Below are 13,469 nucleotides of genomic sequence, written 5' to 3'. Positions count from 1 at the left end.
CCCAGCGACTGGCGCACGCAGGCACGCCGCTCGGGTCGGGCTCTCGAGGCCGCTGCAGAGCCGAGCCCCGGCCCGCAGCCTGGCGAGGAGGGCCTTGGGAATCAGCCTCGCGGGGGCGCGCCCGGAGCTGCAGCGCGCCCCCGCGCCAGCGCCCCGGCCCGCTCCCCGCCCAGGGGCCGCCCGCCAGCAAGCCGCAGCGCGCGCGCCCGGCCCCGGCCGCCCCCGCCGCTGCTCCCCGGCGGCGCGCGGGTGGCCGCTCGCGCGGCGCCGCCAAGAGGAGCCGCGCTGCGGGGGAGGGCGCCGGCTGGCGTGCGCAGGCGCGGCGCCGCGGTGATCCGCGCAGGGCGGGACGAGGCGTCCCGCCGGTGCAGCGGGCCGCGGCCGGGCGCTGCCAGCCGCCGGCTCCGCCCGCTCTCCGGGCAGCCGCGAGGGGCAGGAGGCCGCCCCGCCAGCGCCGCGAAACAGGGCTGCCTCCGGCCGCCCGGGCCGGGGCGCCGCGCGGGGCCGGTCCCGGAGGAGGGCGCGCGCGGGAGTTCCAGCCCCGCGGTGCCCCGCGCGAGGGAAAGGGCCCGAGGCCCGCCGCCTCGGCCAGGGGGCAGCCGGGACGCCCCGGCGACCCCCTTCCCTGCCCCGCCAAGGCGGCGAGGGAGACGGGCGCCGGAAGTCTCCCGGCAACCGGCAGCCGCTCTGAGCCCCTTGTGACGCGCATGAGATGCGGCCGCCTTCCGCAGCGGAGCCCCGCCAGGCCGGCAAATGTCGCAAAGGCGCCGGTTGGCCGCTCTGGGGATGGGGCGGGTGTGACGTCCCCCGGGGGGGGGGGAGGGCGCACCATGAGATGTGCCTACGGGGCGTTAGTGCTCAGCTCGCTGGTGTGGCAGAAGGACCTTCATGGCCACCGGTCCCTGGACAACGGGGGGCCTGGGGGGGGCAGGGATGGGCCAGCTGGGACCTGCCAGGAGGGAAGCGTGCTGCAACGGCTCCACGGCACCGCCTGCCCGTATCCCGGCTTCTCCTGGATCACCGAGTCCCCATGGGGCTTGCACCTTGCAGGGACAGCCATGCTGGTTCTGTGGCTGGTGGTTGAAATCTGGGCCTCCTCGTGTCTGGCCACGTTGCAAGCAAGGCCACGGCAGACAACTGTGCGCTTGGTAAAGAGATGAGACTACTTGAGAGTATGTGATGACCAGAAATTGCATGCGTCCATTCTGTGAAAAGCTGCAGCGGTGTATGATTGATAAGAAAGGCAGTGCAGTGTAGTGGTTAGAGTGCTGGACTGGGATTCAGGAGACCTGGGTTCTAGTCCTCCCTCGGCCATGAAGCTCGCTGGGTGACTTTGGGCCAGTCACTGACTCTCAGCCCAACCTGCCTCACAGGGTCGTTGTGAAGATAAAATGGGGAGGAGGGGGACCACATGCACCCCTTGTGTTCCTTTCAAGAGGAAAACAGGCAGGATGTAAATGCAGACATCATAGACAATAAGCCAAGACAACGATAGGCTGAACGGCAGCACACGTGTGCACACGCAGGCGTACAGTGGGAACTGGGGAAACATTTCCTGTTAGTAACAAGAGTGGAACCCTGGACCAAGCCGCTTCAAGGGAATCTACATGCCACAGACGTAAACCGGGCTCTCCCTGCTTCAAGGAGCTACAGGCGTGAGTGGGGCTGAGGATCTTTAATAACAGAGGATGCTCATTGTCCTCCCAAAATACAAACTGCGAGATTCTTTGGAGGAAGCCAAGGCAGCTGAGCTAGGATAAGTTTGTAATGTTGACATGGCCTTTCTTCCCTCATCTCTAAAATGGGGCCAATTCCATCCTGTGCCACAGGGATCACTTCCATAAGGGTTTTAAAGCCCCCCCCCCCCCCACGTTACAGAGTTCTGTAATATTTTGACCATAATAACCTGCAGGGATATTCTGTGGGGACAGGAGGATGCTAATGGAGTAGCGGGTGGAGACGGTGGGACTTTGTGCATATCGTAAGGCTTAAAGATGCCGCGGGCTGGTTCTAACGCAGCCGTCTGCCGTTGGGCGGTTCCCAAGGGATGCACGGGCACAGCAGGGATGCACGTCACCCGTCCAATTCGCTCAGAACCCCACAGTTCATGGCTACATCGAATGATCCGCAGCAGAAGGTGCTGCAGCATGATGCCCTTCTGTGTGGGCAGTCTGTGGCATAAAGTGTACCAAGAATCATCCAGCGCCTGCAGGATTATACGGAAATGTGGAATCGCCCTCCAGAGATGCAAAGAGGGAGAGGGCAGCAATTCAGTCAGCACAGCTGCTGCACAAGCCTCGTTCCTTTCAAGGGAAGACTTTCGCAGCCTCATTGGGGCAGGGTGGGGAGAGCCAGGTCCGGCTCCCAAGGCTGGCATGGTTGGGTGTTTGCCAGGGCCCCAAGACCAGCAGAGGAGGGCCTACCGTCCTATTGGCACTATCATTTCCACTTTGCCTAGAGTATCCAAGCAGATCAGATGGAGCCTAAAGGAATTATGAGTTTGCATGTCAAAACTATTCCAAGTTGGGGGGCCCTCCGAGGGCGCTGAGCCTGAGCACCCCCCATCCTGGAGCCACTGGTGGGAGCAGCTGTGCCCAGGAGACTGCAGCCTAAGAACATCAGCAGAGCCCTGCTGGATCAGACCTTAGATCCAAGCAGTCCGGCATTGGGTTTTCAGCCGATGCCCCCTAGAAGCCTGTCAGTGGGGCATGCGCGCAACGTGCCTCCACTGCTTTCCCTTCCCCAGCATGTGGTACTGAGAGGGATGCTGCCTTGGAACAGGAGGCCCCATCTGGACAGCATGGCTAAGAGGTTTCCAGGAACCTACGTACCATGAACTGATTGGGACTTATCCTGGTCCAGGGTCTTTGGCCTGACCCAGCAGGGCTCTACCGATGTGGTTATACCATTCGTATGCAATATACCGTGGCGTGCTGGGGTGCCATGAAAGGGTCGCAAATTGTGACTTCTTCATTTATTGTTATTGTATTTTTTTACTCCCCAAGGAAGGGGGTTGTGGGACTGTCGTGCCCGTTGGTGCCGAACTATCCTGGCCGGCCTTGGGTAGAACCCATCTGGACTTGTGGGGAGCGGTGGGGGCGGGGCACCATTGGCTCTTCTGCTTTGGGCGCAAAATGTCTTTGGGCCAAAACAGACTGAACTTTGAATCTGTCCCCAGCAGCTACATCTTTTCTTCGTTTCCACCCTGGAGTACGTGCAGGGGGCCTGATCCAGTTCTTAAAGAAAACCCTACCCCCACACAGTAGAGGCAGGTGGCTTTGATGTCAGTGGGGCAGTGAATCCGCTCTGGGTTTCCGTCAGAACTCTAAAGGGACTATCCAAGGTGCAAAGCTGGCAGAACGCTGCAAAGTGCCTTGGAGAGCGCCTTGAGAGTTCTGACTAGTTCTCACTGAAACCCAGAGCGGATCCACTGCCCCACCGACATCAGAGCCACCAGCCTCCACTGCCTCAACGTTATGGTCCTGATCTGAATGAGAAGACGAAGCTGCTGTCTGTTTTGGCCCTTAGGGTGACCCTGTTTCTAAGAATCTTAGAAGAGCCACACTGGATCAGACCAAGGGGCCCCTGGCGCTCAGTTCCCACCGTGGCCGACCAGATGACCAAAGGAGAAGCCCACAAGCCCGACACAGGTGCAAGAGCCCTCTCTGTCTCCCTGCATGAGGGAAAGACTTAGGGAGCTGAACAGCTAAGGAAACTTGGGAACAGATGCTCACTCTTCCCTTTACTCATCTTTTTCTACCTTCGTGCAGCCTGAAACAGAACCTGAAATGGAGAGAGAAACGGACGTCCAAATAGCACGAGCAAACCGTATGTTCATTCCAGCATCAACTTTCTCTTCTAAGTACCGTTATAATGACATTGCCTAGATTGCCCAGGTATATCAGTGTGAGGTTTACATACTGCTATTGGTGGGCTGTGCTTGGGGGCTGCATTGCACCATGTCCTGTGCTCTGTTGTGGTGATGTGGGTGGGGTGGTAGTCAATGCAGGGGGCAGCTTTCTTTTTCTAAAATCCCTTCTGGAAATTTCATTCACCAGGTTTAGTGCTGGGGTAAATTCCTCCATCAACAGGGACATGTTCCTCACCTGGAGGAATATAGGATACAGCATGAGTGCATTCCTCAAGGGGCCACAGCTCAGTGGTAGAGTCCTTGCTTTGCATGCAGCAGGCCCCAGGTTTGATCCCTGGCATCTCCAGGTTGGGTTGGGAAAACTCCTGCCTGAAACCATGGAGAGCCGCTGCTGCCAGTCAGTGTTGACAGTACTGGGCTAGATGGACCCAGGGTCTGACTCAGCACAAGGCAGCTTCCTGTATTCCTCCCCCCAGCTCCGGTCTAACCCATGACTCCACCCTGTACAGGATTGCTTTTTGAGTCCGCTTCCTTCTGTACCACGCTAAGATGGATGGAGCACCTGCAGTTTTTATCAGTCCTTGTATCGAAAATAATACGACATTTTAATCTGCCTGATATATCAGGGACACCTTTGTAGTTGACTTTAAAGTCTTTTTTAATCTGTCAGTCTAACTGATTAATCGATTAAACACTGCAGCCCAAATAATACTGCAGAATGGTACAACTGGTAAAGAATGCAGCAGTGAGAACGCTTCTGGGAGCTCGGTGTCTTGATTCAGTATCATACACCCTGGCTGCCTGTTAGTTTGTGGGCGCAGTTCAACATGCTGGTTTTGGCCTTCAGAGCCCTAAATGGTTTGGGACCTCGTTATCTGAAGGACCCCCCCCCCCCCATGGCTGCATGAGCCTGTCCAAGCACTGAAATCAGCATTGGAGGTCTGATCTTCTGGGCCACCGGCAACAAGAGCCCTTCTGCTGGCAGGTACCGGGGACAGGGCTTTCTCAGTGGTGGCCCCACACCGTTGGAAGATACTGCTGGCTTTTCAAAAGACCCTGGAGATACATTTCCTCCAGTCTGCCTTTGGTGTTTAAAAATCACTAGTCGCAGCTGCTGCTACTGCTGTGTGTTTAATCTTAATGTGTATTTCATGTTTTTATTTTATTGTAAGCTGCTTTGTGAGGGCAGTGCCCTTGAAGGGTAGGTTTAAAATCTTTAAAATAAACCATCTTCTAAACAGATAGCATTGACCTTTTTTTTTCTGTTGTAGAACCTCTTTGTATTTGTGGAAAAGAGTTAACTTCTGGTTCTGAAAGGTAGGTGAAATCTCACTGCCTCTAGGTGAGAGCAGTGTTCTCCCGGGCTGTGTTCTCGGGGGCGCCCGGCTGGAGGTGGGTTATCGGGGAGGAAGTTGCTGATGGCACAGAAGCTTCTCTGGTTGCCCACCATGACGACTGTCTCCTGCATGGTGCTGGTTCCAGCAGCGGTGTAGCGGAGGCAGGGCTCACAGGGCTGAAGTGCCAGGAGTTTGGGGTGAGCAGGGCGACGGCACCCTCTGCCGCTTTCCCGTCCTGCTCTAGACCGAGCCGTGGCTCCTTGCAAGCGAATGCAGGGAGTGATGCGACAGAATAGCCAGGCTGGCGAGCAAAGGGTCCCGCACACAGGCTCCAGTCCGAGGAGGTTGAGGCTAAGGCAGAGCGGTCAAAATCCAGGCAGCGGTCAGGCAGGCAGACAAGGCGGCAGCAGGAGCAGTCGAGGCAGCGAGTGAGCGGGCCGTGCCACAGCCCAGGAGCGGGCCGCTGGGCAGTCCAGGAGGCAGAGCCTCGCTTGCAGGGCACGGCTCAGAGACCAGGTGCCCGGCAGAGGCTGGGTGGACTAAGTTGTTCCGATGCTGGCCGGGTTTCCAGTGAAGGCTTCTAAGCCCAAAGCCTGCCGGACCCCACCCAGAGCTCAGCGGCAGCACTCAGAGCTCCCTTTCCAGGGCCTGCTCCTGAGGCGTCCCTTTCTCCTGAGGAGACCTCTTCTGGAGGCCAGCACCTGTCGCACAGGAGCCCTGCTAGCCTCTCACTTGAGGCCACGACGCTCCTGGGGCTCGGGGGACTCAGCCTCTGCCTCTGCCCGGCAGCCCCCCCGAGGGCTCAGGCCCCGTGGCGCTGGGGGCAGCCCCTGGCCTGGGGGGCCCTGAGCTTCTGGGGCCTCTGGCGCCTCTTCTGAGGAGGACTTCGCCGGGCCGGGCCAGGCAGGCCTGAGGCCATGGCTGACCCTCGGTGCTGGCCAGTGTGCAGGGGTGCGGGGTTGGGTTTCTCAGCTGTGCTGAAGAGCTCTGCATCTCTCCACGCAAGCAGTGGCCACTGTTTCCTTCCATGGATGATGGGCTGTCACTGACTACTAGTCCTGAATCATGGCTCTGTATTACTGGCAGTATCAGAGGCTCCGTGCCTCCTGCTGCCAGGTCCTGGGCACACCAGCCATTGCACGCACACCCGGCTTGTGGGCACCTGGCGACCTCTGTGGGAACAGAAGAATGGACTGGGAAGGCCTTTGGCCTGGTCCAGGAGGGCTCTTCTTGGGTCCTGAGGTCCCTCTCTCTCTCCTGACGGGGGCCTGGCAGCCACCTCCCACAAGGGCTCAGGCCCCGTGGCGCTGGGGGCGATCCCTGGCCTGGGGAGCCCTGGGCTTCTGGGGCCTCTGGCGCCTCCTCTGAGGAGGACCCCTCCAGTCAGGGCAAGATGCTTCCTGTTCTCTCTGAGCGTAGCTGGACTCCTCACAATAGCTGGAAGGTGGAACTGATTTTCCCAGCATCATTATATTCTTTTGAGCTATCCCATGCACACACACGTAATATACAGATAAAGATCAATACAGCTGTCTGCATTTTTAACTCTCTTTGGGGACATGTCATGGGGACTGGCGTGATGCACGTCTGTATGTTGGAATCTGCCACCACACTGCTGGCTGCAAGGGAGCGCTGGATGGGGCTTGGGGGGGCACAGAACAGTGGCGAGACGGGAGGGCCAGCCAGCCAGTGCCCCACACGAGCGGAGAGTGCACGGCAGGACATGCTGCCAGGCCCTCTGCAACAGTCTGGGATTCTGTGAGAGACACAGAGGGGGTCTTCTGCAGACAAATCCATTTGGATCAACAAGGCTGATGTTCACAGGACTACAGTGAGCATCAGACCAAAGTTGGAGACATGGATTTCATAGACCGGATGCCGTTTCATTTGGAACATGAAGTTTATTTGCATTTATTTGCTTTTTTCCCTGAACCCTCTGCAAAGGCAGCCCAATGTGCAACACACTGCAGTAATCTAGCCTAGACTTTACCAGAGCATAGACACTGCTGCAGCTGGGCCACACGTTTCTGCCAGCTACAACTGAAGCTGGCAGAAGGCGCACCAAGCCATGGAGGCCACCTGAGCCTCCAGTGGCAATGATGGATCCTGAAGAACCCCCAAGCTGCGCACCTGCCCCTCCAGGGCTGGTTGCACTTCCCCCATCTGGACAGAGGAACCAGTCTTGTCCGGACTGAGCCTCTTCTAAGAAGGTGCCTGCCTGCTGCAGTTTTTATATGTATTTATATTTAAAATTATTTGGAAGATGTTAAACAAAATGTGTTGCCCTTGTACTTGATTTTCAAAGGGGTTTAATCAATTAATCTATTTGTTTAATTGATTAAAGGTTGCAGCTGTAGTATAAATCCTAGACACAAAGCTATATTTTTGTCTCTTTTTTGGCTAACATTGTCTCTGTTTCTTTTTCACATCATACTTTCTTCTGCTGACCTCCTGTAAGAGCCCAGAATGATGTTAGAAATCTATTATTATATATACGTCATCATTTGGAAATGGAAGGACTCACACACACACACTGTACCAATTGTGAAAGAAAATGTTGCTTTGTTTTATTTTCTGCAGTTATGAATACCCCTGTGAGATGCATAGACATTCTTCTCTTACATATGAAGATATGGGAAACAGGCATCGAGATGATATTTTATATCCAGAATATAACAGAATTAGATCTCCTAATGTCATTCTACAGAATATCTCCTCTTCCTCCTCCTCCTCCTCCTCCTCCTCCTCCTCCTCCTCCTCCTCCTCCTCTTTCTGCCTTCCTCGTTTAAAACATCTGGACTTGCATTCTAGTTCCAGAAAGTGCCCCACGACAGCTAGAGATTCTTCGTCGACAATATCAGATTCTTCAGATGAGTCAGAGAGCAAATGCTCTGATTTTAACTCCGAATCAGATGATCCCTCCTTGATGAAAGGGAAGGGTGAACCCTCTTATATCCCACTGATGAAAGGGAAGCATAAACCCTCGTATATCCCATCCATGAAAAGGAAATGCGAACCCTCCAATATCCCATCCATGAAAAGGAAGCGCGAACCCTCCAATACCCTGTTAGTGAAAGGAAAGCGCAAACCCTCATATATCCTGTCGATGAAAGGAAAGCGCAAACCCTATATCCTGTCGAAAGAGAAGCACGAACCCTCATATATCCAGTTGATGAAAGAGAAGCACGAACCCTCATATATCCAGTTGATGAAAGAGAAGCACGAACCCTCATATATCCTGTTGCTTCCGGAAAGTTGTCGGGAAGTAAAAAGCACCCCTGACTTACCAGAAGAAGAAAACCCCCAACCCATTACTTCTTTTGCACAAATAAATATTCGTGAGAGATCAGCTTATGAAAAAAAAGACCGCATAGTCTTGGTGGAGAAGTCCCTAGAAATCCGTATGGGTCCTGTGCCACCACAGGACACACCCTCTCCTCCCACACCCTGTCCTCCCAAACTGATGCTCACTGATCAAGGGAAGAGGGAGGAGAAGGCCCCGAGGTTGCCTTTGGTGGCCAAAATGGATCTTCAGCGTATTGACAGAAATTTGAAGGGCAAGTTGGGACTTGATAGCACCTGGGAGAAATCCATCCCAGAGGCCCCTTCTCACATCAGACAGCATCCAAGGTTGAAGATGATTGTCCGTTCCACTTTCCCTTTCTATGACTTTAAGCCAGTCCCTTTTGTCCTGAAAAAAATGGATGATGGAGTCAGAGACTCCCTTGAATTTCATGTCAAAAAGAAAATGGTCCAGAGGCAGTGTGGCATTCCAGCCCTCGTCAACATGTCCGTAAGACGGTTTCAGTCCCTGGAAAACCAACTGTATGTGGTGCCTGCAAGCGGCAATGAAAGGCCAAAGAAAAATATAATGTTGATGCCAATGAGGGCTGGCATGGCAGCACGCCTCGATTCTCTACCCAGAAATGCCGTGGCCAAACCGTTACTGAGATCTCCAAGAACGAAAGAGTATTATGTCCTTCACTCAGTGCAGCCAGAAGAAATCAAGAGGCTGGCGTTCCACCCCACTGTGAAGAAGCTAGGCAGTCAAAGGGATGCTTTCCAGGGCATCAGAGGGAATTATATTCTCCTCTCAATGGAGCCAGAAGAACTCAGGAGACTTCTTTTCCACATCACTGTGAAGATGTTAGAAATTAAAAAGGGAGCTTTTCCAGAAGTGGTTGAAAATTCCTTCCGAATATTTAGTACCCTTTCTGTATATCCTCTGCCCAAGCTGATTCGTTTCGGCATCAAAATCCCAAGGTCGAAACACCTCTCGCTGCCCTTCGTCGCCAGAGAGGCCCTTTGCATCATCGATCTCAATATCAGGCACAAAAACCTCGTCTACATGTGGAAGCTTCCGACACTGTACACGAAGTCTGCGGCAGAGATGACCTTTGGGTATTCACAGCCAATTGGGCTTCAAGCGGAACTTGTCAAGAGGGTCCCTCAGAAACCTCACTTGCCCATCTTCATTCTGAAAAAGCCTCCCAAGGCGGAAGCATCAACCCTGGGCCCAGGCCAAGACCTCACCAAGCCAGAGCCACAACAGCCACGCAGCTCAGGCTCTCTCCCTGAGGCTGGTGCTGGGAAACCATCCAAAGTTCATTTCCCAAATACCTTTTCAGACGAGACTTCTGCTTGTGGTGTTCCTCCAGAGCCCCAGGAAGCCCCCCAAGAGCCCACACTGAAGAGCGCCCCTGAATCTCCTGCTACGGAGACCGTACAGCCGGGCATCAAAATGCCTGCGGTGGGTGAAGTGGAGACGCAGCCGGAGAAGGGATCCTCCGCTGGGGCTCTCCCGCTGCCCTTGGATAAGGAAGGAGCTGCAGCCGGCGGGAGAGGGGATGGAAAGGGGGAGGCACAGGGGGGCTGCAGTGCTCCCCCGCCTTCCACTGAGAAGGGAGCAGAGGCCGAGGGAAGTGCTGAGGGGAGAACGACGAGTGGTCAGGCAGAACTGGGGGGAACACTGTGTTACACCATTCTCCCGCTTCCCACTGAGAGAGGAGCAGAGACTGAGGGAAGAACTGAAACTGCGGAGGCAAGGAACTTGCAGGAGGTACCTGCGAGAAGGTTCAGAAACGTGCTTCGGCCACCTTCCTCTGTTGAGAAAGGAGAAGAAGCTGATGCCAAGAAAGCAAGAACCTGGCAGAATGAGGCCTCCATCACCAGGACGAGCCTCTTCGTGGAACTCGGTATGACAAAAAGGAAACTGAATGTGCACTTAAAGAAAAAAATGGAAGCCAAGTTGCGGCAGCGGCTGCCCCAAGGAGTGGAACTGAAACTCGATGTTGACGTTGACAAGGGGACAGGAAGGAAAGCGAAGAGGCTGGCACATCGCCAGGACCACCCGGGCCCGCGGCCTCAGGGGAAACCTTCCCGACCCTTTTGCTATGTCTGCATGCCTCTCGATGAAACAGGCTCCACAGTCAAGACGTTCTGCTGGGTTCTTCCAAAGTCGATCATGGAAATGAATGGGAACAGGATCCCTCAGGTTGTACGGCTTGGCAGAAAGCCCAGCAGCCCACAGCCGGCTCAGAAGTGAGGAAGCCCAGTCCAGCGCCAGCTAGCTCTGCTCCCTCCTAACAGGGAAGGAGGTGAAAAAAGGGGACAGAAAACCTTCTGCAACAATCCAGCCAGCGTCAAGAGAGAGGGGGATTTCTTCAGAAGTAAAACTAAGGGGTGGGTGTGGTGGTAGGGGGAGAAACTATTAAAGATACTTGCCTGAAGCAAAGTCACCCACTGGTCATTCTGTGCTGTTTTTCAACAGGTGCTCAGCACTCAGCAGCCATGGCTACTAGTCATGATGGAGCATCGGAAGCTGCCTTCTACCGAGTCAGACCCTGGGTCCATCCAGCCCAGCATTGTTGACGCTGACCAGCAGCCATGGCTCTCCAGGCTTTCAGGCAGGATTCTTCCCTAAGCTCCCTGCCTGGAGATGCCGGGGGTTGAACCTGGGGCCTCCTGCATGCAGAGCAGGGTCTACTGCCAAGCTATGGTCCTATGATGGCCACTAGTCATGATGGCTACTAGTCATGATGTCCGTATGCTACCTCTGGGATCAGAGGCAGCATGCCTTTCGATTCCAGTCCATGGCAGACAGCAGCAGGAGAAGGTGAAGGCCTTTGTGTCCTGCTTGTGGGCTTCCCATGGAGGCATCCTGTTGTCTGCAGTGGGAACAGAGTGCTGGCCCAGGTGGATCACAAGTCTGCTCCCTTGGGGCTCTTCTGATGTCATGTTCTTAATGTGCATCAATGGCGTAAGTACAATCTCACTGTTACAAAAATTGTGTTCTATCCTTGGTACACTCATCCAATTTGTTTACCAAGAACAAGAGGAGGCAGAGATCTGGTCCAACACAATTTTATTCTGCAGAATAAGGCAACCTTTGGGGCTAATGCACCAACAAAGATGGCAATCAAGTAGTGTGATCCAGAAGCTTATATACGCAAAGTCTTTGGGGGCTGTCTTACGCCTGCTCTCTACTCACTTCTTTGTCTAGCTGGCACAAACAACGCCCCTCAACACTCAAGCAGGTGTAGAGAGACAGCAGAGAGATAGTCATGTACTCTTGCATACTACATTCTTGACATTCCTGAGTCTCTGATAAGGCACTATATCTTTGCTAGCATGGCAGTTATATACAGAGGTAGAACACACACAAAAATCTAGCTACATAGAACAGCTTAAGCTAAAGTAGACATATTAAAGCTGAAATTTCTATAACATCACCTTCCACCTTCTCTTGTGCTTCATGTGAAAGGTCCCATTCTCCCAGGGGCTCCCCAAAGAAGGCGTTGTGTATATGCCATTTTAGGCTTTTTTGGGGGTATTACTATATAGTGTACCCATCCCCCACCTCCGTGTGTGCATGCATGCGCCTGGCTCGCATGATCACTGCGGCCCGCCATAGCTGGTTTAAGCCACAGTGTGCTGCGGTGTGTGCCAGCAGCCATTTTGAATATTCAAGTCATGTCATCCAGACATGCTGGCTGGGTAATGCTGGGAGTTGTAGGGCTTTTTTTTTCTGTCTAGACCAGGGGCTCCTTCACACTGAGCTGTTATCCTGTGATTGAGATTGCTCCTCACAGAAGTTTGCGGGCTCTTTACATGACGCCGTGATCATTCAAGGCGTCTCCTGCACTAAATGCCCTTTGTTGTTTTTAAATAGATTGCAGATAATGAGCTATCAAATTACCCCCTTGTGTTCCGCTGGAGTTCCCTCCGTGAAAAAAGGAAAAGCGGCAAGAAGAGGAGCGAGATCAATGAAAGATAATGGAAGACTCGGATACGGGGAGAAGGAGGGGGAAAGGAAGCATGTGAAAGACGGAGTCGCTGTGATCCTGCATTTAAAACAGAAGCAGAAAGCCCCATTTTAAATGCAGGATTTTAGGCCGGTGCAGAGCTGCCCATGCATAGGATTGTGCCTGGCAACAGCAATACTACAGCCCTTACGACAGCGTCTGGGGGGGGTCCATAGGATAGTTTGGATTCCTGGATCTGAGGTTGGAGTCAGCACTCCAGACCCAAAAGTCTGAGCTCCACACCCCCAGCCCACCCCCTTGGCACAGAGAGAACTGCCGCGGCTACCCCTCCGGGCTTGCAAAGCAAACTTGCGGAGGAGGGAAAAGGGGTGGTTCTGTAGGCAGGGAGGGGAGGAAACTGGGGAAGCGGGGACAGGAGCCCCCCACAGCCCTCCCCAGCTCCCCCCCACCCCGCAGAGTCCTGGCTAGATGGGCAAAAACACCCATCTAGCAACAATGCAGAGCAGAAGCAGCGCAGAGGCGAAAATCACCTCCGCTGCTCCCCCCGCCCCGCACAGGGTGCCAATCAGCCTCCAGGTTTGGGGGCCGACAGGCATCCAGATAGGACTGCGCCCTAAAGGACTTAATTCCCCTAACGTTTGCAGCCGCCCTGTCGGGGTCTGTGTGCGTGTCGAATTTCTGCACTTTCCCTGGGCTGCACACCTCATGCTGAGAAGACAAGGGGGCCTCTCTGGCCTGTGTGGCCCAGCACTAAGGAGTGGAGGGGCTTGCAGGATACGGCCACCGGAAAAAGACCACTCTAGGCACTCATTTTTTTCTGCCCAGGAGGATGGCCTGGCGGGCCCCCATTCTCCCCCTGCGGAAGATTCCGTCTCCTTCCACCAAGCACTTAAGATCCAGGACTCTCCGGAGCAGCCTCCCCCGACCGGGTGCCCCCCGGACGCCTTGGGCTGCTGGTGTTCTCCTGCACACCTGCGCTGCGTTTATTCACTCAGA

General features: G+C 54.6%; 1 protein-coding gene across 2 annotated transcripts; it reads left to right on the top strand.

Annotated features, from left to right (window-relative positions):
- Nucleotides 1-310: 310 nt before the first annotated feature.
- LOC146336414 (uncharacterized) lies at nucleotides 311-10,939 on the top strand. 2 transcript variants are annotated; one of them, XM_084818042.1, is made up of 5 exons: nucleotides 833-1,148; nucleotides 3,529-3,650; nucleotides 3,771-3,828; nucleotides 5,143-5,188; nucleotides 7,789-10,939. In XM_084818042.1, exons 3-5 carry the CDS (start codon nucleotides 3,789-3,791, stop codon nucleotides 10,751-10,753), a joined length of 3,051 nt encoding a protein of 1,016 aa, XP_084674168.1. In that variant the 5' UTR covers nucleotides 833-1,148; nucleotides 3,529-3,650; nucleotides 3,771-3,788; the 3' UTR covers nucleotides 10,754-10,939. The 2 variants fall into 2 exon arrangements, with proteins under 2 accessions (XP_084674167.1, XP_084674168.1); XM_084818041.1 differs by lacking the exon at nucleotides 3,529-3,650 and having other exon boundaries at nucleotides 311-1,148.
- Nucleotides 10,940-13,469: the final 2,530 nt, after the last annotated feature.

Source organism: Heloderma suspectum, chromosome 12 (assembly GCF_057233095.1).
Source record: "Heloderma suspectum isolate Gila_16-S chromosome 12, 16-S_ref, whole genome shotgun sequence".
NCBI lineage: Eukaryota > Metazoa > Chordata > Lepidosauria > Squamata > Helodermatidae > Heloderma > Heloderma suspectum.
This window is presented reverse-complemented; position numbering and strand designations above follow the sequence as displayed.

What these genes read in the sequence shown, in the direction of transcription:
- LOC146336414 (XM_084818041.1), top strand. Translation starts at nt 708, where the DNA reads ATGAGATGCGGCCGCCTTCCGCAGCGGAGCCCCGCCAGGCCGGCAAAT. An exon ending in CCAAATAGCACGAGCAAACC is followed by an intron (nt 3,829 to 5,142) that starts GTATGTTCATTC and finishes TTTCTGTTGTAG; the next exon opens with AACCTCTTTGTATTTGTGGA. An exon ending in TTAACTTCTGGTTCTGAAAG is followed by an intron (nt 5,189 to 7,788) that starts GTAGGTGAAATC and finishes TATTTTCTGCAG; the next exon opens with TTATGAATACCCCTGTGAGA.